At 37.9% G+C, this 25,928-nt stretch overlaps 1 protein-coding gene across 2 annotated transcripts; it reads right to left on the bottom strand.

The window, feature by feature from the left end:
* Window positions 1–1,020: 1,020 nt before the first annotated feature.
* On the bottom strand, window positions 1,021–25,106 carry LOC113675503 (histone demethylase UTY). 2 transcript variants are annotated; one of them, XM_089208932.1, is made up of 33 exons: window positions 24,992–25,106; window positions 21,930–22,014; window positions 21,601–21,709; window positions 21,282–21,334; window positions 17,665–17,723; window positions 16,341–16,461; window positions 16,038–16,092; window positions 15,633–15,761; window positions 15,193–15,319; window positions 14,891–14,989; window positions 14,657–14,788; window positions 13,558–13,595; window positions 13,377–13,464; window positions 12,916–12,994; window positions 11,216–12,460; window positions 10,878–10,983; window positions 10,537–10,607; window positions 9,771–9,841; window positions 9,175–9,238; window positions 8,559–8,632; window positions 7,985–8,059; window positions 7,807–7,855; window positions 7,352–7,451; window positions 6,764–6,878; window positions 6,563–6,585; window positions 6,200–6,321; window positions 5,849–5,891; window positions 5,669–5,719; window positions 5,052–5,142; window positions 4,755–4,881; window positions 4,123–4,236; window positions 3,657–3,707; window positions 1,021–3,488 (listed from the first exon to the last, which is right to left on the bottom strand). In XM_089208932.1, the coding sequence occupies exons 7-33, from the start codon at window positions 16,081–16,083 to the stop codon at window positions 3,399–3,401; spliced, it is 3,420 nt and encodes a 1,139-aa protein (XP_089065058.1). In that variant the 5' UTR covers window positions 16,084–16,092; window positions 16,341–16,461; window positions 17,665–17,723; window positions 21,282–21,334; window positions 21,601–21,709; window positions 21,930–22,014; window positions 24,992–25,106; the 3' UTR covers window positions 1,021–3,398. The 2 variants fall into 2 exon arrangements, with proteins under 2 accessions (XP_089065058.1, XP_089065057.1); XM_089208931.1 differs by lacking the exon at window positions 24,992–25,106 and adding an exon at window positions 22,097–22,515.
* Between the last annotated feature and the right edge of the window lie 822 nt (window positions 25,107–25,928).

Here is a 25,928-nt window from a genome sequence, read left to right as displayed (position 1 = left end):
CATGTACCTCTTCAAAAAGGTGAAATAATATCTATTCGATTGAAGGATGTTCAAGAAGTCGTCTATTTTAACATTCGTACTCTGTCGTCCATGAGAATTTCTAGTCATATCGTTTGATGTGAGTGGGTCAATATGGAATAACAGAGGATACTCATGAGAGGATGACCCGCTTCCCGTTTCTCGTTTAGTCGACTTAATTACCCCATTGTTCGACAGAAAATCTTTTCGAAGTGAAAAGGCAGCATGAATTTTAACAAAATCTTAGGGAAGACAGTCGGACCCGTACATTCGTGAAGAGAATTCTGTTCTTGATCAGACATGTGTAGGTACTTCAACAACCCTAAGTATTGAGAACTTGTAAGATAACTCCTAAAAGGAAGTGTTGTCGTTGAAAAAAACGCCCGTTTGGACAAACTGAGAGGGTCGTCATAAACAGAGTTAATCCAGCAGGCGATAAATAATGCGAGGAAGAAAGTCGAACAATTGTAAAGTTTCCCTCAGTAATTACCTAACAGTAAGTCAGAAATACTTCAACATCTTAACTTCGTGAAAGCGTCCACTTTAAACAAGAGTAGTTTTGCTCTGCTCCTCTCGTTATGTGGTAGAACGGCAATTCTGAGTAATTCTAACCATGACCATGACATTTTCCGCTGACTAGTTATAATAATGGATTAGTAAAATGCTTTTGATATAGCTTAGGAGTGGATATTTCGTCTCTGTGTTATATTGTCCCGAATTACACCAACGACCATCATATAGAGCCTTGACTCACCGTTCTGATGCGCAGTAACTCATTTCGTTCGTTCAAATGGCTACAATTTAACTACATATCTTCCCATAGCATCCAGACGAAGCGAGTCAAGATACCCGCATGAGATCGAGGCCATGTGTACCTGTCAGTCCAAGATGGAGTGGCCTGGCTTCCGATCGATACCCGCGGGATTGAAAAACGACTTGACGAGTATGCCTTCTTCCACGTCGAACGCAGTAAAACAGAACTGAACAGAAAAATGGACCATGTAACGGAAATAAATATCTTTATTCAGCGCCACAGTGTGGCAATATATCACAGCGCAAGGCATTTGATTGATTTAACAACCGGGAAAAACATGTCATCTAAAAGCGAATTACACACATTCAGTTTAAACCGAATCTTCAATTACACAAAAATGCTCAACACTATAGAACCTCTCCTAAGTCCTTCCACTCCCAAAGTATTCCACCAAATGAGCAAATCAAATCCACGATGGTTTAACATTCAACCACAACATTTCTGTGGCAATTTGACGAGGGCTGGCTAATTGACCTCTGTATATGAATCTCCGCCGATTCGTTTGCATTTTTACGCACTACTGCCGTGGCACTCTATGTGGTTGTACACGATAAGGTGAAAAGGCAACGTACCAAGTGTTCAATGGACAATCGTGTGGCACTCTTACAAAACCTTATCCAAAACTAAACTACTAGTAAAGGCCTTTGGGAGTGAAAGAAGAAACACTCACAAGAAAACGTAACAAAAGCCAAACAAAAATTCCTCATCATTAGCAGTGCCTATCATTCCCAGCGTCCATCAGCTAAAATTCTTTTGACGAGGTCAGGAAAGGGAACATGAAATTGCAAGACAAAAATTTACATTAATTTGAAATCACAAATTCCGGTGAGCGTTGGGAAACATATGTGAATGCTGCCAAATTAACAACGTTTAACAAAGATGACTTAAAAAGTGTAGACGCCTATTAACCAGAGATACAGAACGAATATTCACTGAATAAAAAGTGCGTTAACGTGTGGTAAGAACGACAAACAAAACTTATGGTTTTAAGTTATAACTAGGAACAGTATTTTCTCACCTAAGCTAATGATTAACTAAGAGGGAAACGGATCTCCGTCTCCATTTGTGCTAAAGAAATGAACCTGAATTGTGAATGAAGAGTGATGCGGTTTTATGGCGGTTGGGCGCTGTGTTTCTAACCAGCGAAAAGGCCATAGCGATTGTGCGCCGCAAAAGCGCGCTACTTGGCAAAAAACGGTTGATTCTATAAAACAATTTACAAATAATCGTTTCACTGTTCAAAGCAGTGCTTCCAATTCAACAGACCACAACGCGTTGCAGTGTCATAAAACTATCACTCTTGTTACACTCTAACTATTCTTACTTAAATTAGCGTTGGAAATCAAATTTAAATATTTAAATGCTGCGCTGCGGGATCGTGAACTTGTAAGTAGGTAACATTAACCCTCTCACTCCCGTGATCGATAACTAAATTCTCCTTGGTGATTCCCGTATCTTTCTTAGTTGATTACTCTCGAGAATTTGGTGTTACATCCAATCAGTCTCCCTGAGCTGATAACTTTCTCAGCTCACAGAAGCTATCTGCTTGACAGTGTATGGAAAAACTTAGGAGGAATTGACATTCTGATCACAACGAATTAAAGGGTTAACCAGTTTATTTTGTCCCAGTGAAAAGAGAAACCCAGTTATGCAAAGTACGATGATGCTGTTTCTTAGCCTGCTGCAAACAAATTGACGAAGAATTACACTGCAATATCAAAGACAGCGTTTCCAATACGGCAAGTATTTACAGACGAGATTGTTGTGTATAACAAGACGAGCAGAGTACCGCTAAAATTATCCTCGCGATTCATAATAGTTTCAACGGATGGTGGCTTATTTAAGCCCGGCCAAAAATACAATTTACAGGCGAAAAGGCAAGGGAGGGAAGTGGGGTGAATATTCTCACTCCCAGAATTGAAGTCGGATTATAATTTTAATAATTAGTTGTTCCCAAGAATTTTTTGAAATCTCATGCAATAAGTGTAAAAACTTTCTTTCCAGGTATTTGATAAAAAAAAAAAATGAATCAAATAGAGAAAGATAAGGTGAGACTGAATTAAAAAAAAAAACAATACTTAACTTAGAAAAACGAGCGATTCTTGACGCAGTCGTGCAACGTGTTCATAACGTGACGAAAACGATTTTTGCGTGACCTCCAAAAATGTCTTGGGTGGTCACGCAACAGCCTGAGCTGATTAAGATCGAAATGATCATACACAGATGACGCATCATCGAACTTAACAAGAAAACGGGCAAAATACACAAAAGAGAAAATGTTATTTTATACCTCTGGGATATTTCGATGAGAATCGAATTGAAGTAGAAAGTATCATTGTCAACGGAGAGAGGAAAATGCTGAATTTTCAGACTACGTTGTACTTGACGCGGCGCTGCGCTGCGCCGGCAGAAAAATTCAAATATAATCTTCCATTACCTAAATTAAATATCATACAGCTCGCATGAGAATTCGATCGTTGCTTGAATTTAACGCTTTGTTCATTATAGAAAATATACCTCTCTTTTGTACAAAAACAGAAAACGCAACAGTATCAAAAAATGTTAACTACGCTAAATTGCTCACACCCTGGGCGACCACGCCTAAAGGCTGCGAGGGATTCTGGGCTAGTACGGCTTCCACAGCTCGGGGAGTCACCTGAGAAAACAGCGGAGAGGATAAAATTGTGAATATATTATAACAAAATACTGACAAATCATTACGGCTGCTTAACTACGTCGACTCGTCAACAATCACCAACTCAATGTGCTTGTATTGAGAAGAAAAATACAGATCTCAGATACGTGAATAAGAACTTTCGCTTACCGCATGTAATTTAAAATTATTATACACTTCAGTCAGCTCCTCAAGCGTGTACTGAAAAAAGGGAAAATTCGTGCGAGTTAATAACGAAAAAAGCTGAAAATAATTTTCCTTAACCCTTCAATCCCTAAGGGTGACAAGCATCTACTTTCTGTTTACAATATCACCTCTGAATCACACATTTAGGTCATGAGAATAAAGGAAATGATAACCAACTAAAGAAGCTCCTCACTATTAAGCAAATTCTCCTTGTTACAACTTAGGAAATGTGTAGAGAGCAGTAGGGAGAATATGCATACTGATATTGAGGCGTAGAGGGTTAACTAAAGATACACGCACTACTTTACGTGTACACACAACTTCTGACGGCTCTCAAACGGACTCCACAGACAAGTACCACTAGTGTCTAAAAGACCGATGATTGATCAAAAGTTAGTAGCTGCGTTTCTATAATGAGAAAGGTTTTTACCTGATTGAGGACTATAAATCCAGCAAGATTACTGCTGGTCTTTCTGGCGCAATCTTGACAATACACGACGTGTTTCTTGTTGTCTGTAACAAACAGAATATTGAAAACCTCCACCTAGGAAGCAAAAGGGAAGCACGAGTTTGTAAGCAGGTCACAGTGCTTCTCGACAGGATCGTACAAACAGATCCAAAGAAATAAAGAAAGATGTTTTTCGTCTCGTCACGAGCGTAAGACAAAGAAAATATTCTGAGTCCCCATGAGGAACCGAACCTCAGACCTTCTGATTCCACGCTCCGATGCTCTACCACTGAGCCACAGAGACTACGGTGAGCGAAACGGAAATTGGAATTTGCGCTCAAAACTAAGAGAGCTAATCATCCGACATGCAACGAACTCTAGTTACCAGTCTCTCTACTCTTCTTTCGTGGTTTTTCAACAAATTTGATCATCAGAGGTTGTAAAATTCAACTCGAGATTTGCACAGCTTGTTACACATCAGCTAGTAAGCGCGATTCGCCACTTCCAAGGCCCTAAACTCTACTTAAAATGTGTTATAACGCTTACTATATGTCGAGAAAAATGTATAAGGAAGAACACAACACAACATGTAGTCCAACAGAGGAGCTGCTCACCTCGCACTGAAAACAGTAATGAGATCCTTCATTGTGTTTTTTCCCATGCCACATCACCTCAATCCCAGCATGCTTTAGTTTCTCCACGGTAATCTGACAATACTTGAGTGACCTGGCCAGCACAACTCTGAAATCAAACGCAACACTTGCGAGATTACAACTGGCAGAGAAAGGGGACAGAGACAGTCTAACCGCACGGATTTCCAGGAACAATTCAATGGAAGTACGCCTTCGTTCATGGATTAACAATCATCTGAGGAGGAGGGGAACAAGAATACAATTTTCGAGCAGACTCACCTAATATGTTCAAACAACTTCCTTTCGGTGACTTTCACATTTCGTGCGAGGTTCCACGACAAGTGTAGCATGGCCACAATGGACTTCTCACCTGAAGTTGAAATTGCAGGAAATTTCATAAATAACAGATAAAATCGGCCGCACTGAACTAGACAGCTGGGCCCAGTTGCATAAAGGTCGGATTACGTTATCCAGCGGATAAATGATCGAAAAACATACTACACTATCCACCGGATTGAGATTTATCCAGCAGATAGCGTTACCCAACCTTCGAACAACCGGGACCTGGACCGTGAAAAAACCTAAAGTTGAAGGAGCAAAGCGCCTTCTTCCTAGCTTTGTCAAATAGTATGCCTTGATAAACTGATCACTCCTCGATCATCATTCATAAGAAATTTGTGGGGCTTTTGAATCAAAACAACAGAGTTATTGAGAAGAAAAGTAATCAAACGGCTAGTAAATCAAAGTAAAAGCGATGTAATCTGCTGTCAGTATCCTAAAATATACTTAATACAGCTACTGCCTAACTGCACTACACCAAGTGAAACATGGGTGACAAAAGAAAAACACCTTGAGATGTTTGTAAACTGCTCTACTGTAGTTAATCAATTTCTCACCTTGTAGTTTGTTCCATTCATATCTTTCTATAGCTGCTGTGTACATGTCCTCTGCAAAATGATCACTTTAGTATTAGAGATATGAAGCGTTCCAGATGAAAAAGGTAGCAGTGATGAAATATGACTGGAACGTCACGAATACGTCCAAATAAATTGCGTGGAATCTCTACCTACACTCACCTGTAAGAGGACCGACATTCCAGGCAATATTGTTACACCAACCCTAAAATACAAGTAAATTTTATCACAACTTTCATCACCAAAAATGAGAGAAACATAACTAGCACTTCTGTAATTTCAAATTACACTGTTTCATCCTTGTACTCCTATGAGTGACCAGGACAGAATTTCTCCTTACAATAGCCATACAATATCACGCAGACAATTGATGAGAATAAAGAAAAATGTCAATAAGGGGATCATCGGTTGATCCAACACCAAATTCTTCAAACTAACAGAACAAGAACTGTATGGCAAACAGAAAAGAGAATTACTAATGAGATCTTAAGAGTAAAAGAGTTAACTGCTCACCGACGACTGTACCCAATGTACTACCCCAGGACTGAGCCAGACTAGGTCACCAGGCCTTTGAATAAATCTGTACACTGGCACACGCTCCTCGTAAAGTTCCTCAAGAATGGGCCACCAGGAGCCTTTACAAACAATTGAATAAGGCAAAACAATTAAGGCACCTTAGTGGACGAATCAACTTGCACGAATGTAGGAAGTTCCCATTTTTAAAGATAGACAGATTGGTTGAAGGAGAAATCAGCAATAAAAATAGTGCTACAAGTCGACCATAGGGGAGAGGGCTTGCCAAGAAGGGGAGGTGTGTGGAGCGTGGTTTAGAGAGACTGAAGAAGTGATAAGTCGCTGTAGTGAAAGGCTCCTTACCTGTTAGAAAATTGACATTATTCCTGCAAAATAAAATAAAAAAGTTACAATTAGAAAAGTTGTCTCCAATATGAGTCTGACGATGACTTCCGCCATGGTTGTCGAAATGTCAGTTACTACTACCAACAACACTCCTCCTCGGGACTATGTTACCTTCGGGTTCAAATCATTTATTGTATCATTTTGGATCGAGTTACTTACTTTTCACACAAGTTGTGTAAAACGCCCCAATATTCTGTTGGAGTTGCAAACCATTCCGAGTCTCCCGGTCCAATGTTAAAATTTATCGCATAGAAATTATTGTTTTCTTGATGACCTAGAAACACAATCAAAAGACATAAAAGTAGCTTTTCATTGTATGAAGCAATAACAATACAATCTTTTCGGAAATGTCATATAAAATGTACCACTGGAGTGTTTAACACTACAAAATATTGCCCTATTTGATCCTTTTCTAAAAATAAAAAATGTTGGCAGTAAAGCCAAGGGGATCAGAGCACTGGGTTTCAGAGTTCGCTGATTTAAATGCTCCGCACTATCACCCAATTTAAGTCATGGAGTCGCCCCCTCTACTATGCTTGGAAAGAACGCAGCTGATTGTTCTTCAACCAGTTTGGGTCTACCACAATTCATAATATGTTTGCAGTTTTCACCCTCCCGATAAGCGCAAAGACAAGAGAATATCGAAAAGATACACTAAAAAAATTGATCACCCTTTTTTTTCTTGCAAACTAGACATAACTTTGTTACGGAAGCTGGTAGCCAAAGTGTGTTCGATCGGATAAATACCTGGTGTCCTACATCCTGGTATCTTCATGTACAACTGCACTGAGTTCATGCCAAGGATTGTGTGACCAATATGGCTTAACATGTTGCCAGGACTCACCACCTGATGATCATAGAAAGGTTACAATCAGTAGACCTCATAGACGACTGCCGATAAAATAAAGAACTTTCAAGATTGTCACAATATGCAGACTACTTATATTTTCATATAGCCTATTCTTGGCGTTCAGTTAGTGACACGAAGCGCGATAATGGCGGAGTGAAAAAACCGAGGGAGGTTTGCGTCGGGTGCGGGACCAGACCCAGACTTCCCTCGATTTTTTTCCGCTCCGCTCCTTTTACCGCGCCGTTTGCCAACGCGCTCCGTTTTATTAACTGAATGCCTTGTAGAGGCTTAGGTTTGCAAGGTATTTGTATTCAAGGACGAAAAAAATTTGGTGTAACAAGGTAATGCTGACCTTGGCAAAAGGTGGAAGTTTAGTAAGTTCCTGTAGTTGCGTTTTCCATCTGAAGAGAACAAAGCAAAGCAAGTTAAGCACATTCCAAACAAATGGAGTAAATATTCATTTTCTGTAAAACACAACTCTAAGAAGAAAACCTTTTGTAAAATTTACTAACGGTATCTCTAAAACTTACTTTCTCTCATCAGAAAGATCAACATTAGTTCCAAATTTAATCCACTTGAATTTCTTTCCTTTGCCTTTCCTGCCACTGTTGGAGGCAAACAGAAAGACCCCAATGAGCTTACACTAGGATCAGTACATTATATATATATATATATATATATATATATATATATATATATATATATACCTCTCACTAACAAAGTTCGAGATCCGAACTGTAAGTTAAGGACCGAGTATTTCCGCTCAGATTGATGGCCCTGGCGCGATGTGCGCTAAAAATCCGAAGGAAAAAAAAAAAACAGGTTCTGCAACTCACAGCACGAACCTATAAAACGAGGTTAGCGAGATATTTATCATGTCCCTGGGTTCAAATAAAGAGCAAGATTTCAATTCAAATTAATTTGTTTAATTTGGCGGGCCGTACAGTGAATTATGGCCCACTAAACTGACCAATAATAGCGCACTCATCGACTGACAGATATAATACGACGCAACTGAGAGGGCATGATATAGTATTATTTTATCTGATTTGAAAACGGAAGGAACTAACTCAGACTTGTTATATAAGTAAAATCAGAACTCACTTCTTGGAGCTTGACGATGAATCGCTGTCTGATTGCGATGGTTCTTTGATGCCCGCTTGTCTATCCTGCTCTTCCTGAAGTAACCAAACATAATAAACACTTCAAATTTACTCAGATTATGATTGCAAAGGGGTTTGTATGTAAATTTACTTGTTTCATGACTATTACTGTACATTGTTATTCCAAAATCCGAATGTAAAAATCTACGTCTACACTAGGGCCGTTTATACGAGGAAAATAATCCACGGCTTACATAAGAGACGAACTGGGCCATCTATACGAACACGGCGTAAATAAGACACAAAGCGCTCGTATTGATGATTCTCGTCTTATTTTTGATACAGTTGTGGGAGCGGTCGTATGCGTGGGAAAAATTGCGCTTGCGCAGTTTAAGTTCGCGTCTTACGTAAGCTGCAATGCCATTCACGCCGGTGATTTCACATCTTCTTCAAGCCGCGGCTTATTTAAGACGTGCTCAAACCCCTCGCCTTACATGAACCACGGCTTATTGAAGTGTAAATGAAGCATTAATACGATGACTTCGCGTCTTCTACAAGCCACGTTTTATTTTCCCCTCGTATAAACGGCCCTACCATCACTTCTCTTCAGAGGTTACCTTCAAAGACTCTTGAAATGAGTTCGCCTGATATTGGGCATACTTTGCAATGGTTGTATACGACCTGTGAAAAAGATACACCACAGATAGCCGCGTCATTGTTTTGTGTCAGTGATTACCCATGCCTTCAAAGTAGAAGGTCATCCAGATAAAATTTTTTCCAAAGCCAGGGGGTTTCAACAAATCTCCTGTTGGTGACATTTCTATCGATATCTGTTATCAGTTTACGTGTTAAAAGTAAACAACCATTCATTCATAAAAACCTTGCTGATTCCAAAAAGAGATATCTACCTTAATTAAATTGGCCACCGTAAAGAGTTTAAAAGCTGACGTTTCGAGCATAAGCCCTTGGTCAATCGCTCTAACAAAGGGCTAACGCTGGAAACGTCGGCTTTTAAACTCTTCACGGTGGCCAATTGACGCTATCAACTCAGTTGGTAACACAAGATTACCTTGTTATATTCTCCCACCGAAACAGCACCACAGTTTCTTAAGAAATTTACCCCTTTATTCACCCTACTTGTCGTCAAGGCTCAACCTCTTACTTGCGAAACTACCAACTTTGAGCCAAAACATAAAACCATCACATTACATACCTGCTGCTCTCGCACAGCCAGACTTTCTTTTCACCAGCAGCATCCCAGTTTTCATCTGACGCTTGAAGTCTCTGAAAGTGAAGGCAAGATAATCAGCGCATTTGTCATCAATCTTAAGCATTCACCTAGCCTGACAATAGTCTTCCTGAACCTAAGGGGCGGGTTATTTAAACAACGTTTAGCCGTTGTTTAACAAAACCGCGTTCTAAACCATCTTCAATTTAACCGAACCTTTTATCGAAAACGAGGTTAGTGAGAAAGCTTATAGAGGAAGGACAATTATTTTATTAAATCAACCCTCTTATAGAGAATCTCTGAGGCCCACTACTTGCGTTTAGTCGCAGTTTCGGTTAGACCTCGTATAAATAACCGGCTCAAAAGGTTCGAGATTAAGATACTTGCAAAGTGGCTTAAGACAACCTAGATACTAGAGCGCTTGTCAGTAGAGTTGAGTGTCATACAACCATCAGCAACATAAGAACAACGGCCAGTTAGAAGAAAGGAAAATATCCTGAAGAGCCAATGAGAACTCAAACTTAACGCGCGGGAAAACGCGGGTGACCAAGTCGTAATTAGTGTTAGTTCTGCATCTGATTAGTTGAGAGAGAGGCGCGAGTTTTCTGGACCAATGAAAAAGCAAAGTAACGCAAAATCAATGCAATCCCAGATTACTTTCGAAACTCAATTGAAAATTGCTCTGTAGGCAGAAACAGTTTCTCTCCATTCAGAACTGTGAAACTGAGTTTTCAGCTAAAATAAGTTATACCTGTGTCCTCACTTCTACTTGGTGTTCGCCATTTGTTTCAACAAGAGTCTTGGTTGAAAACAAACTAAGATCTGCAAAAGAATTCACAGACTGTTTTAGTGTTAGCGCTAGGATAGTGTTAAGCATCAAGTTGTACAGTCATTCTCAACTGGAGTTCTGTGTTTTCTTTTTTTTTGTTTTTTCGACTCACGCGACAGACTACGTCGGAGGAGAAGGCCTGCTCGTAGTCTACAGGATTATCCGTTGAAAATTTTTTTGAGTGATCTGTGAACATACTTTAGTTGCCAGTTGCTGCACAACAGATGGGTGTGTATAAAATGTTCAGTGACGGTGATACAAACCTAATCTAAGTGCTGCTGCTAGCCCTCTGATAACTAGGATGGGATTGGAATTACTTAGCACCAAGTTTTGAAGTGCTGGTGAAAATGCATCCTTCTTGTTTTCAACCTACACAGGAAATAATCTAAGAATTAACACAACTGAAAAAAGTCTAACAAAGAAGAACTAGAGAATCTTTTGAAGATAAAAGTCACATTCAAAAGCTAAACATTGTGCAAGTGAATTATTGTAAAAAGCGAAGTGTACCTTCATGTACAAAAACATGGTCATACAGAGATAACTCTCTCTTAAACCTGAACTTTACGTCATGAAATTTTAGCAACATGGGAAACATGCTTACATAAATACTTGGTGTCTGTGGTGACAACTTGTCTGTAGGAAGAGGAGGAAGTGGAGTATCTGGAGGGTGTGGTAACGCACTGGAATCACACAGCAAGTTCAATTTAGGAATAGCCAAATTATCGCCCCCTGAACTGAGGTTGAACGGTGACTTGGATGATGAGCTAGGTGAGATGACTGCGAGTTGTTTTGATGGAGATAAGAGATCCGTTGGAATAAGAGACGCAGGAGAGAAAGCGGACTGCCCTCCCTGTAGGCCTGAACTTGGCGATAAACAGCTTGGGTTGATGATAGACAAAGGTTGAGTAAGACTTGGGGAGAGTTGAGATGCGGTCGTGTGAAAGGGCGATTTTTGTGTTGGCGACATAACGTAATGACTTGGGGGTGAGAAGGGAGAAATGGTTGATATTCCACTCGCTGCACTAGCAGCTGAACTTGGAAATCCTGTGTACATTGACATGGGTCCATTGCTTAGTGTGGGATCACTATTTCCTGTTAGCGGGCTTGGCTTCACATCACCAGTACAATTTATTTCACTCAGGAGAGTGGAGTGTATTCCACTTGATAGAGATTGTTCAGAAGTTGCTGTTGTTCCAGATTCGCCTTGAAGAAGAGTTGTTCCTTGACTACTAAGAACACTTGAGTTAAACATTGAAGCATTGGACGACGTTGAAACGAAGTTTGATAGAGGAGAAGTAGTCGTCAATGCATCAGGTCCTGCTAAAGAATTTTGTTGTTCAGTGACTGCCATCAATGGATCATCCCCTGCAATAGAGGTTTCCATGGCAGAAACACCTGAATCGCTGTGTGCTTCTGTGAAAAGTGACTCTGACTGCGAGAACGGCCCAGGTAATGGAAGCGAAATTCCTTGGGTTGTGATGCTAGATGTAACAGTTTGTGTCAAACCGTCTGTAGATTTAGCAAATTGATTTTCAGAGCATGTTGGAACCAGTATTTGTCCATTCAGTGGCTGGACTGTATCAGGCCAGTTTTCTTGTGAGCTTGAACCAGGAACAGAAGATTGATTAAGTTCATCGTGATTTTCGGCCTTCCCATCATGCAAAGAAACATGGTTTGCCATATTTTTACCCGTTGAATACATGACTGCATTTTCCATAGGAACTGTATCATGAGCCTGCACATTGTTTGGTTCTGTGACCTGCTGTTGTTGTTGTTGTAAATACATTTGCTGCAGTTGTTGTTGTTGTTGTAGACCTTGCATCTGAGCACTGGTCAAAAGCTTTACCTACAAATAAATAAAGAATTTCAATTTTATTGTACCAAGCAATAAAAAAACATTCGTACAAAGCCAAAAAATAATTCTTTTTTGGAACCTACAGGACAAAAAAAATGTATTACTCTTAACTGGGTTCCCTACATGTCACAGATCCTATGTATAAATGTTTTTGCTGCATTTACATAATACAAGTATATAAATACAAGTATACTGTACAAGGAAAAATTCTTTGAGGAAAGAAAAGTAGGGAGATTGGATTCAAAGGAAAATGTATCGTTAAAAGGCACAATAAAAGATATGACATCATTCCTTTTTATATCAAAATAATAGGGGGGATTACAAGATATTTTGGTTTTAGCAACTGAGTTACACTGTAATAATGTCAACTGGCCTCTGAAAAGAGTTTTTTTAAGCTGAAATTTCAAGAGTTAGCTTGTCATCAAAGGACCCATGGCAGGCCTTACTTGTGCATTGCGTATTGTCCTTGTTGTAAGTTCTGCAGGAATTGGTAACTGCCATGCCTCATCAACAGATGGAATATTCCTAAAAAAAAAAGTCACATTGTTAACAACATACCTTTTTGTAAAACTAAGTGCACCATTAGAAAGTAGACTACTCTAAAAACCTGAAAAACTTTAAAACAAACATGGAAATGCCCTGAGAGTGAAGTTATAAACTTTGACTCCTGACCCCTAACAATGACTAACATCAGAATTCTCCTAAATTACAATATCACTACTCTATCAAACATTAAGGTCACAAGAATGAAGGACATGATCACCAAATAAACAAGCTCTTGATTGTTAAACAAATTCTCCTTGTCAGCCTCAAGAAATCTCAAGAGAACAGTATGGAGAATACTGCATACTGATGCTAGGGTGTAAACAGTTAAGACTACAAAAGATCCTAGAATGGAATAACTTACTTCTTTTGTGCTTTTCCTTGTTGAGGCATCATAGCTAGCTGAGCCTGCAGTGCCTTGACACGAGCCTCGATTGTATTATCGGTTGCACCTGAGGATGAATAATTCCCTCTTAACTCAATTTAACTTACCATTGAAGAAAAACATTGCACAACTCGAGTTTGTTTTAACTTGAATAACTCACCATACTTCCTAGCAGCACTGTAACATGCAATTGCATCACTACAAGTAAAGAAGCAAATAAACCAAAAAAAAACATCAGGAGAAAATCGCAAACAATTTAAATGAAGGACCAAGATCAGGGCGTGAAATTGCACCTAATACAGGCGCCAATGCGACTAAATTTTTCACTTTGGGACCAAATTCTGAAAACTAGTTGCCAAATTGGTGACTAGAATGCTTCATCATAACCTTTCCTAGAAACATAGTGAATTAAAAAGATTTGCAAAGATAAATCCGCGGCAAACTTCCTCGTCAAGTTCATTTCCAAAATGCAACTAGATGCCATCTTGGATTTAGCTGAGCTTGTACGTTGTTTATCATCCATCCTAGTGTCCACTTTGTAGCATGTTAACTATCTTTTTCCTACCTTAATTTTGGAGGGTCTATCTAGGACACTGACAGTGTAAAAATAGGTTTTGTTTTCCTTAAAAATGGCGACCAACTTTTTTTGAATTGGCTACCACTTTGAAAAATTTAGGAGCCAAGTGGCTATCAGAAAAAAAGATTTATTTCACACCCTGAAGATGGAGTTCTCCTCACAATACCAATACAATATCAAGCAGACACAAGATAGAAATAAACAAAATTATAAATTAGGTGATTGTTAGTTGATCCAATGACAAATTCTCTGAACTAGCATCATAAGAATAGTGAAGCAGACAAAGGAGAATTGCTAATGAGTGACCCATAAAAATTCTCAGTTCTCATATTGGGCTATTAAAAGTGCAAATCAGTGTTCTCCACAGATTTTTCAGTGACCAACAATACAAAAAAAAATAACTGGCAAAAAACAAGTGGGTCCCTAATGGGCACAAGCACTTATTCTGTGAGTATCTATTCCCTTTGTCTTTACTCATTGTTTTCTTTCCAGTTTTAATTGGGGGTTTTGGGTATATATACAAAAATAAAGCCAGGGTTACAGTTTATTTCAGATCAACACAGGTATTTCACCATTTTGTTCTACTGAAGAAGCAGGTGCTTCAGAAAAAAGTGGCTGATGAAAATTCTGGCTGCTGAGGTTTTTGGAGGACACTGAGCAGATGTACACAAAATATCTTTACCTCAATTGTTCACAGGCTTCATATAGAATACCTAGGTCTGTCCATGCTGCCACATGGGTTGGGTCCAACTGAATGGCACACACATAGGCCTGCAAAGCATCCATGGGCTGATTTTGCTGTTGATACAATACACTGCAAAAAAAAATTAAGATTTGTGTTCAATGGTTTTAATTACATTCTGCAAAAATAATAACTACTTTAACATCAGAAAATCTGGTGTGAGAAAGAACTTACCCTATGGAGCACCATGTATCAGCATTTGCCTCTGACTTGTCAATGGCATGACGGTAAGAAGTGAAAGCATCATGAACTTTTCCTTGCATGGCATAACACCTACAATACAAAAACATTTACCAGTAATGTGGATTCAATAACTTAAACTCTAATAATCTACTGTTAAAATTTGAGCTTGTGGAACACAATTAGTAGAGAAATGATACAGGGTCCAGCCAGTAAGGAAAATGTAAAATGCTAAGGACATAATATTTTGAAATGGGCTGAAAGAGCTACTACTAACAATAGAAAACATATCCTACCTTCCAATTAAATACCATGCAGCGCCACTGTTCGGATCTGTCTCAATAGCTTTCAGCAACAACTGGACAGCTTTTTCCATTCTGGATGTTCTGTCACCCAGGTGTTCTTTGTTGTAATACATCCACCCTTTTTAGAGAAAAGAATAGAAACCGTCCAGTTATGACTAAACAACTTAAAAACTGTAACTATATGTAGAAATCTGTTATCTGCAAATCTCATGTGCTGCCTGGAGGCTAAACACAGAGCAAACCTTCAGACAACTGATTTTGTTTTTCACCTTGAGATCTAAGGTTACCAGGTTAATTTTAAATAGTTTAAAGATCTTGGTAGCTTTAGCAATCCCAATTCCTGACTACCCATTCCCTATTTCCCATTTAATCTCAAGTGACATTGTAAGTGAAAACCACTTTTTTAAATACAATACCAACAGTGTACTTACCTAATTGTTTGTAAGCATTAGCCCTGACAGCATTAGGCGTATTAGGAGTCTCTATGATAGTCTCATACATTTCCTGCGCTAAATCACATTTGTTCTGCATCTCGAAAAGGTGTCCCAGATGAAAGCGAACTGAGAGAAAAACAAAATTTTAAGTTAACACTTATATCTAATCTGAGCAAGAACATTGAAAATTCAGAAACTGTTTCAATGGCTACGATACATGGCCCCTAAAATTTAATGTTATAGACATTGTTAAATCTTCACTATTGCAATCTGAAAATCTATAGGCCTTCTATGGACTGCATAATGTGGAAAGTAGGTGTTACTTTAAAAGTGCTCTTTCCCATGCTGCTCAGACTAATCAAACATATAAAGCTATTTGTGACATAAGCATTACTAGCTTACTTTCAACTTTTGATAAAGAACAAGGGCTGGAATCCATTAATGCCATTTGAAAATGCTGCAAACAAAACAAAACATAGTTATGAATTGCCAAAAGGAGTTGCACAACAATTTGTGGATTTGAATAAAAACTCCTGCTTTTTTCTTTCAATTACAAATTTGACATTGGTCTTCACTTTCCTCAGAAATGTATGCTTCATAATCTTAACCCCACCTTTATGGAGTAAATAGAAAAACTTACTCCTTGCTCTGTTTTGTCGGTGTTTCAGATATTTAACTTATCAAACAATCTCAATATTAACTTACTTTAATACTAGCTTCACAGCTTCCCTGTTCTTTAAATATGATTCCCAGTCGGAGATGAACTTCATTGGAACAATTAAAGCTGGGGTCTATATACAGCACTTGTTGAAAGATCTTTACTGCCCTGTTGAACAGAATCAAATACACAATTTCTTTAGGTATAAATTGTCCTTTCAGGTGGTTCCAGATGGTTTGGGTGTTTTACTGAAGCCCTTTTTTGTGACAGATTGATACCAACACAAATTTAAAATAGTTAAGGGGGCTATGAACTTGAAATTTTCAACTTTGCAGAAGAACATTAAATGAGTTATTGATTGCAATGCAACAATGAGACATAAGGTCAACAAACTAATTCTTGAAGTTTAGAGGCTGTAATGTTGCCATGGTGATCACAATGGTTTGAGAAATTTTTAGGCTTTTTTAATACTAGGGGAGACAAATGAAAATGTGTGGATTTGACTCATCAAAGAACCCTTTTAGACACCTGGGAGGCCTAGAATACCTGAGACTCCTGGGACAATGAAAGGAATGGGACTGGTGTGCTACACTTGGGACAGCCAAGACCCTTGTGATGGCTAGGGCAACTGGGGACTTTGGGAGTGAGTTGCTTGAAACACAAGGACTACAGACTAAGTGAAATTCTGCATGGTGCACTAACAGAAATTTACTGAGAGGAAGGGACTGCTTATAGTCTAAGCTGAGACATACTAAGGACACTTAACAAATTTAGGACACTAAGTGCACCAGGGATGCTAGAGAACCAGGGACAGCTGAGAAACCCAGAATACCAAGGACTTTGTAATTTTGCAATATCCCAAGAGACTCAAGATATATACAGGTGTACTTACAGGTAAATATTTTCTTTAGTTCAAAATTCTTCAAGCCAGTTTAATTTTGATAAAGAAAAATCACATATCAATACTGGTTTAAAAAGTAAAAACCAATGATGAATTTGAACCACCAACTACTAATAGAAGCCATTACCACAGTTTAAGAGTTTACGAAGACTTGACTGTCAACAAGCTTTACAATAAACTTACATAGGAGTATTCTTAACCACAAGTATCAGTTGAGTAAGATATGCAAAAAGTTTGGTGACTGGGTTTCAACCATGAAATAACAGTATTGTCACAGCCAGCTGTCTAATGAAAGCCAAATATCAAGAGCTGTGTATCATCAAATGTAAAACTTGAAAGCCTGTTGCCACTGGAAACTGACCCAGTTTCCGCAGCCAACAACATGATTTTGACGTCAAAACATGGTTGGTAAACTTCCGCAAATGCACCTTACTCAACTGAAAATAGTGGGATGAAATGGTTGCTCTTACCAGGGATATGCTGAGAAGTTAAAATATACAATCCCTAGGCCATAAAGAAATGTCGCATCCTGTAAATGGAATAAAAGAAAGACAATTAAGACAATGTATAGTTAGTGTTACAATGTACTTGCATACCGTGAGTCCACTTGAAAATGAAAATGTTACCATAGTAATTTAACAATATTATGCCTAACATTAATATCGCTCCATGTGCAGCAAGGAATTAAGGATTTGGGTTTGTTTAGAGCATAAGTAAAGTTAAATAAGTACACTCATAAATCTTCAAGAATTATAACTTATCAATTACTTTCAATCAATAACATAAACCCTGTGAATATGGCAAGTTAAGTTTTCTTTACGGTAACTCTCTGTACTGCCATAATACATAAATCTTGACATCAATATTTGCTAAACATGCTTTATCATTCATGTAATTGTAAGAATTAATCATAGTGCATATAAATAACAATATCAATGAACATGTCGTAGAGTCAAACATGAATAAAACTTTCCTGCAAAGGGAACTTAAAATACACAATAGACGGTGAAAAAGAGCACTACATGCAATGCAGACAGTGATGCACTATTGAAAATAAGATCCATTCACATTTGTAGGTGGTTTTAAGTGTCTTTTGGAAAGTAATTACCAACTTAAAAAACTTGCACAGAATGTGGTTCCTTTTCTCAATATAAAAGGTTTAACCTTTTGGTAATTTACTTACACAAATAAAGCTTTGAGTCTGTCAACAATAAGAGACATAATCTGATAAGAACTCTATTTTTGCATGTATTAAAGCGTCACTTTGGAAAATGTTAATACATATACCTCACTAAGAAAGAAATAAAACAGCCCTGGTCCCCTTCCCTACTCAACATCAATGTCTCTTCTTTCATGCAATATGTTGCTCTATGGAAATACTACTAAAAAAATATTGAAATAAGGGCAAAGAGGCAAGATAGATGCAATATATATAATTGGAGTAAAATTCATTGCTCATTTAACTTAGAATTATTAGCTGTCCTCTCTGCAATAAAGGATAATGATAATTTTTACCATCTAATTTGGAATAATCATATTTAGGACAAAACATTGCAACCAATGGTAATAGTAACAAAGGTCTCACTTCTGTTAATTTTTCCCTCAACAAAAAGTGAAATTATTGAAACAACTTTATGTGAAGACTGGTTTCACTATGTATCAGAGATAGAGGGAAAAACACTGCAAGACCCTGAGAAAAAGTGTAACTTAACTACACAAAGTCATAAGATACAGTGTATTTTCTTGTTGGAAATTCAGGGAAAAAAAGCTCTGTGTAGAATTCTTTGGCCGAAAAGCCTTGATGATGCTTTTGATGATGACAAAATTCTTTCACTAGAATTATCAGCTATCCGTGTGGTCATTTTTTTTTTTCTTGCTGATTAAATTTCACCCCACAGAAACTGGAACACGAGTGTGAAGAATGTGACATAATGCAGATGTCTTCAAAGATGTATTTTAAATGCTAACCTCGAAAGAAACATGACCACAATAGATAACACTTCAAAATAGACATTATAGTATCTGGTATACGGTCCAAAAACAAGGGACAAAAAATTACTGCTTTCCAGCACCAGTACGTTGGTCATTTAAAATACATCTTTGAAGATATGTTTAACTCTACATGTATTGTAACCGAAAGATGAACTAATTTGATTAATATTAGATTTCAAAACCCTCATACAATACTGAATCCACCCTGGGAAGTACAAAAAAATCACCACCAAAAATTTGTTCCAATGAACAATCCCTTCTCATGGTATAACATTGGACACTGAGTGCTATGTTTGACGCTTAATTGTGGGCTACTTATGTGCGAACATGTACAACCAATATAGATGATAACTTTTCTCTTTCTTGCTTGTACTTTTGCATGCTTTCAGATATGATATAAACAAGAGATGATAACTTAAAAACTGAAGAAAAGCTTCATGTTTAACTTCCAAAGATTTGACCATGAACGATTCAAATTACATATCACACTATTTTGAAATAATACATACAGCTATCAAATCCTTATCTTTGAGACAATCGACTTTCATGTGACTTTTTCAAAGTTTCCTTTGGCTCAGATAAATTCTACAACCTAAAAGCGGCAAGCTTTTAACGATGAGAAAATTGCATCTTGAATAAAACCCTGCATTTAGTTAAAACTTGTCTTGTATAAAGCTTTCAATCAGACTCCCACTTGGATATGTTCATTTTTGACATGTAGCTGACCTAAAAAATTTCGCCATTTCTCATGGATACCTGATGTTGTGCTGCGAGACAACCGGTGATAGACTAACCTCCACCCACCCCTCCCCCCCTCTGATCCACAGTGAGTGACAATAACGCTACATCTTCAAAGTTTCACAGATACATGTAAGCCCTGCGTCACTCTATAAACTGGAGCTATCAATTTTTTTTACCATGCTGATAACAAGTTGAAGATGTTATCTCAACTATAATAGACAAAAACATCATGATGTAAACAGTCTTGGGTGCTCGAAAACCAATTTACATTACTGACACCCTTGTGACATGTCATGCAATCATTCACTATGTATACACCACCACAAATAAAATTTCCTAAAATAAATTAATTAGACATAGGTAATTCTGGCACCATACCAGTAACAACTTTTTGTTCCTTGAGAATCATTGGTTTGAATTTTATAACAAAAACCTAGTTTTGTCAGTAAATGGTCATACATAAATACTAATTTTTCTTGACTTGAATTCAGTATTTTCTTGTGTCAAGCATTTTTCCCTGAGTAATTAGGGCAATTTCAAAGAAACATTGGCGCATCCTGAATTGAAATGAAAGTGAGCTTTATAAATAACACAAGTATCTTCTTTCATTTTTGGATTGAACTTGGCTACTTACAATCTGTTGCTAAATTTATAAATGTATAGGACAAGTCTGTAGGAGAGGCAAGGCTATTAAAATCAATTTCGAGAACAAGATCGAGCTTGCATTAATGTGGAAAATTGGCCATGGTAATAATGGGATTTTCCCTGAGCAACGTGAGAGTGGCAAATAGTTTCCGCTTTTGCCCTTTGCTATTACTAAAGAGTTTAAAATCAGCAAAAATAGAATTTCCTCTCTTCAATAATTGATGAACACAAATGTCTTTTGTCTGGCAATTGAGGATTTGGCGGTTCAAACATATTTCATTTGACTAAACTGAAAAAAATAACAACTTCCTTATGTGAATACCAAACCGAAATATTTCGTTCTTTTTGGTTGGACACTGTCTCACTCTTCCCGGTTTACAGGTTCTGTTAAAAACATGACAACAACCTCCAGTTCGAACTGAGTTCTAGTGAAAGTTGAACTCGTCGACCATATCAAAGTCGTAAAATGAAAACAAAAGGAACTCTTCGTAAGATAAATACAACACCACAGGAATGATCTAGTGCTACAGTTTCCGTTTAAACTGTAATACTTAAAGTGTGCACAAACTTTTCCTAGCTGAAGTGTGTTCTAAATGCCCGACGACATGGCGATGTAAAGCCTGCTTTGTGAAAACACAATACAATAAAGTGTACACTATCACTGAAGAAGTTCGCACGAGTGCAAACATTAAAAATACGCTAACTTTACCTTCCAATAATCGACCTGTTGGACGTTAAAGAACCTCTGGTAAGCTGAAAGCGCTGAGAATGAAATACAAGACACATTTAGAGAGCGACGAATCGAGAAATTAGACGATAAATCACTACCAATTGTAACTACGTTTTAGAGGTAAACCTTTGAAGTGCACAGACTGACTATCTCACGGAAGGAAAGTGTTAGCTTTTTACTTTTCTTTCGAAACCTTTTCGATCAGAAACAACCCTCGTTATACTAGGTAATAAAATATGGGAATAACTCTAAAACCTTACGAAATTTCTCACCAAGTGCCGTTTAATTTTCACAGTACCTTTAGGAAAGTCGTCAAGCAACAGGTGAATATGTCCCAGTCTGCAGAATGTGGATGGATGAACTGACTTCCCTTCTCGTTGCAATTCTTTCTCGAAAAAATCTACACCCTGGATTCAAAGGCAAATTATAATTATTCACATTAGCAAAGTGTTTACTGTAAATAAAGAATGGTTCTACTCCACGTCGCTCGCATAATTGTTCGGTTACCAAACAATTAATGCTCCCGGCAAACTGTCAGCAAAGATGATAGCCGCCGAGTGCATCAACAGAAATCATAAACTTTGCAGAAAAAGTCCATAACATAGAGTCATCAAACCTCAAACTTACCTTGAGCAATAACGATTTGTGGTTCAGGTCAGGCAGTGATGGATCTCCAACTGGGTCTTGAATTCGTAGAAATCCGTAAAATCGGCTAAAGAAATAACACATGAGAGAGCTTGATCAGGTAAACCCAACAAACTCAGGAACAGGAATGGGCACATACACATCCAAACCTGTCATAATTCGACAAAATCTCCTTTTCTCGATCGCTCAAGACATCCACTTGGGAAACCATTGAGCATATTACTGGCCAAGTTCGCCAACTTTATCAGATTCGCTCAACAAATACCCCACGCGAGTGACAGAACTAAATTTCAAGCATCTAACAAAAACAAAAGGCCAAACTGATGGTCGAACTGTCCTCCGGTAACGTTCCCGCGAACCATAAGTTTTTCAGTCCCTTTTGCCACAGCGTGCAACCATTACCACCAAAAACACACTTCTAACGTCTAAATCCGTAAATTTCTGCATTGAAAAAGCGATGGTTTCATTGTCAAAATCATTGAAATGCAAGAAAACTTATCTACACTGGAGGGGTAGGAGCGGTGAAGCACGCCGTAGAGGTTACGGCTGTCGTTGACCAATCACAACTGAGTGTTCAGATCACGTGGGGGATTCCATTTACCACGCATTCGCGTGAAGGAAGTGCCGATTTGTGGCCGATTTGAGAACTTATTGCACTTCCTGTAGGAAGTTTCATTTTTTTTTTCTATTGAACGCCCGTTTCATGCGTCAATGCACGCCTATCCAAACGTGCCAGGAATTTACCTTTAATTTTTCTCTTTATTTTTTTTTTTTGCTGTGAATCTATGTTTTGTCTATCTAAAGTGTGACATCTTAAGCTTATTCGACAGGAAATTAATGTTATGTAAATATGTCTATGTTTGAATTGAATCAATGCGATTTCAGTGTATTGAATGACGTAGTGAATGACGAAAAACGCTTTCGCGCTCTCAGATTTCGCTCAAATAGCGTGCATTGTCTTAAAGAATCCATAAGTAGAAATTCAGGTGCTTGTTTTAAGGGAAAAATTATGTTGAGGCTAGAAAAAGAGAAAAAATTGTCTAATTACGACAACTTACCTTCGAAAAAAAAAGGAAAAAATAAATACTTGAAGAAATGCGCCGGTCTTCGTTAAAATGTTTTGTCTGTCGACAAAATATGTCGCCTATGCAGCTACAATTTCCAAGGTGAATTCCAGTGAGTTGATTCACTTTACTGATGTATAATACAATTAGCACATTCCTCGATGAAGAGCAAAGTCTCTGATATTCTTGCACAAAACATGCTCTATTTATATAGACGTGGTTTAATTAAATATGAAAATTAATATTTATAAATAACTCCGCGTCCGTTGAACCTGAAGGTTACAGTTTGAACTTGACCCAAGCGGTACGAGCCTACACTATCACGATTCCTCCAAGTGGAGTCACCACATTTTCTTGAACAAAATAAACACGAATTCGACCAGTTGATGATAATATATACACTTGCCAGCGATTGCGTGTCTCTGAGATCTCGCGTGATTATCGTGTATGCAAAATATTTTACTTAATTATTTTTTAAATCATTTTTTCTTGCAATCCTGACAGGAGGTATTGTTTGGGAGGTAAATTTAAACAGCTTTGATAGGTTTTGGTGCTTGTTTGTTATAGATCACAAACACCGCGCGCATAATCTTAGCATTGATAACTATCAATTTCGTCTGTTGGACACGCAATCTGAAAATTATTGAAGGAATCGTCTTAAAAGAGAGGGTTAAGATTCCGCGATTTTTTTGTTTAATCATTTGCTGTGAAAATTTTATTTCTATCGATAGCAGTTCACTGTGTCATTTTGCCACTTTTGTCAAAATGTGTTATGTCCAGTCTTTTCGCTCATTTAAATCGCAGTATTTTAGTTAATCTGATTTTAAGATAACAAATTATGATTTTCTGGTGAACGTTTTATTGTTTTCACGAATGATATCCAAAACAGCATTATATTCCCCAAAACAAATTCAAGAATGTTCTTTTGTTCACATCGATCACACCATTACTACTACTACTACTACTCAGATCGCAAGAAGAAAAAAAAGAACAAAACAAAACAGAAAGAGGATTTGTATCACTAGTTAGTTCCGGTGCTGGATCGAACACTTACATTAAACATTTTCAGGTGTAATGTAATTTGACAAACTTTGTTTCCTTCACAAAGTTTCCTTTCGTTTTATTTGAAAGTATATCATCTGCAGTATAATAGTAAATCTGATTTTCAGATCTCCACGTGCTTTAATTCCCGAAAGCCAATTTTTAAAATTAGTTCCATTCTCACCATCGAGTGACCCAAGAATTAAAGCACCATTTTGGTCATGTTCAGCTTTGCGGAATGTCCTTGTGGAGTCAAAACAAGAAATTCATAACATGGCTCTGGAAAAGGTCAACATTTGATTTAGAAGCTAAGCGACATGCAATTCTCTATGAAGTTTCTATGCCTTTGTTTTATTAACGCTCTCGTCAATTCTTTTATCTAAACACACACTTAACACATGAACTCGAAGTCTCACAGTTCAACCGCCTCTGACAGGTGTTTGTCAAACATGCATGAGGATGTATATGTCAGTTGACAAGAATTCCACTTCTATGGTGCCAATAAATAACGCTGTCTCGCTTACACTAGACTACGAGCAGTCCTTCCTAATCTGCGAAGTCCGTCGCGCGAGTCATAGACAGTCAGCCTAAAAATAAAATTGCTGTTGGCGAGTCGCGCGGAACTTTGAGCGTGCTAACATCAATACATTTTCAATGTTTTTTTTTCCATTTAATTCGCGCGACGGACTCTGTCAAAAAGAATGGGACTGCTCTTAGTCAACGTTTACACGGCTCAATGTAGCCTGCAGGCCTGCAGAAAACCTCACAACCGCGTGCAGCTTTGGAAATCAACATATCCTGCTATTTTCGTGACTGGATGCACTTCACTCGGACTTCACATAACTGACGTAAATAAAGTGACGTTCGTTCCTTGTATGAGAGTGTCTGGCAAAATTTGACCTTCAAACGGACTGATAACAAAAATAAAAGTACACCAACCTTAGATGATGTTCTTCTTCACGTATCAATTTTTGACTCCGTGCAAACTGCGTGCTTTTAACTTCTTGAAAAGAAGTGAATACATGACATGACGAAAGAACCGAATATTTTATATCCGATTCACGGTGTACGTGTTACTCCAAATTACATCATTTCCTTCTATAAGTTTCATTCTGCGTATTTCTCTGATTGGTAAAAGGCAGTTAAATATTTCATCGTCCGCCTGTTGATACAAGCCTCATTTTAATCCTCCGCCAACATAGTTATTTGATCGACAGGTTTAGTAAGTCCACATGATTTACAGCTTTCAATACTTCGTAAATTAAGACAACAATCGGCGGCGATAGACCACCTCAGAGTCAGGGTCACACCACTTTAGCGGTCATATTCTAACTACCAGATATCCTGAATTTCTCAACTTAACAGACTGATATGTTTCATAGAACAATCATATTCGCTTTAGTGGGAGATGAAAGATTCTTTGGTTAATGGGAATCGCCAAACCTCCTTCCGTTTTACCTCAGCCGCCGATGTACTATATCTTCGCTTTATCGCAATGTCTTAATATTACACTCAATATCTGGTTCGTAATGTTTATTTTTGGAATGAAGATATTGCGCATACTAATGTACAAGAGACTTCAATCTGAGATAGAGTTTCCAATGAGCGGAATCCATCAAGGTTTTTCGACGAAGGGCACAATTCTGCCGTCAAGAACTTACTTCTGCTAGAATGCGCGGACTAGAAATTGTACAAAATTCGATCGCTTTCCACTATTTAAATTTAATACCTGTATTGTACGTAAACGTCGAGTCATACTAACTTCCATATAACTTCCTTGGTTTTTTTCTGTCCATGATTCAGCTTGAATACGCGAAATTGATGAAGTCATGCACATCGCGATTTTCTGTTCTCATAAATCACTCTTAAATATAAA

This window comes from Pocillopora damicornis, chromosome 6, assembly GCF_964200805.1.
Source record: "Pocillopora damicornis chromosome 6, jaPocDami1.2, whole genome shotgun sequence".
NCBI lineage: Eukaryota > Metazoa > Cnidaria > Anthozoa > Scleractinia > Pocilloporidae > Pocillopora > Pocillopora damicornis.
This window is presented reverse-complemented; position numbering and strand designations above follow the sequence as displayed.

Bases quoted from the DNA above. Each gene is read 5' to 3' on its own strand.
- LOC113675503 (XM_089208931.1), bottom strand. From the start codon at position 22,158: ATGGTTTCCCAAGTGGATGTCTTGAGCGATCGAGAAAAGGAGATTTTG. The intron at 14,789-14,890 runs GTAAGTTCTTTC...TTTTTTTTGCAG, and splicing joins GATACATGGTGCTCCATAGG to TGTATTGTATCAACAGCAAA. The intron at 10,984-11,215 runs GTAAGCATGTTT...TTTCCTGTGTAG, and splicing joins CACAGACACCAAGTATTTAT to GTTGAAAACAAGAAGGATGC.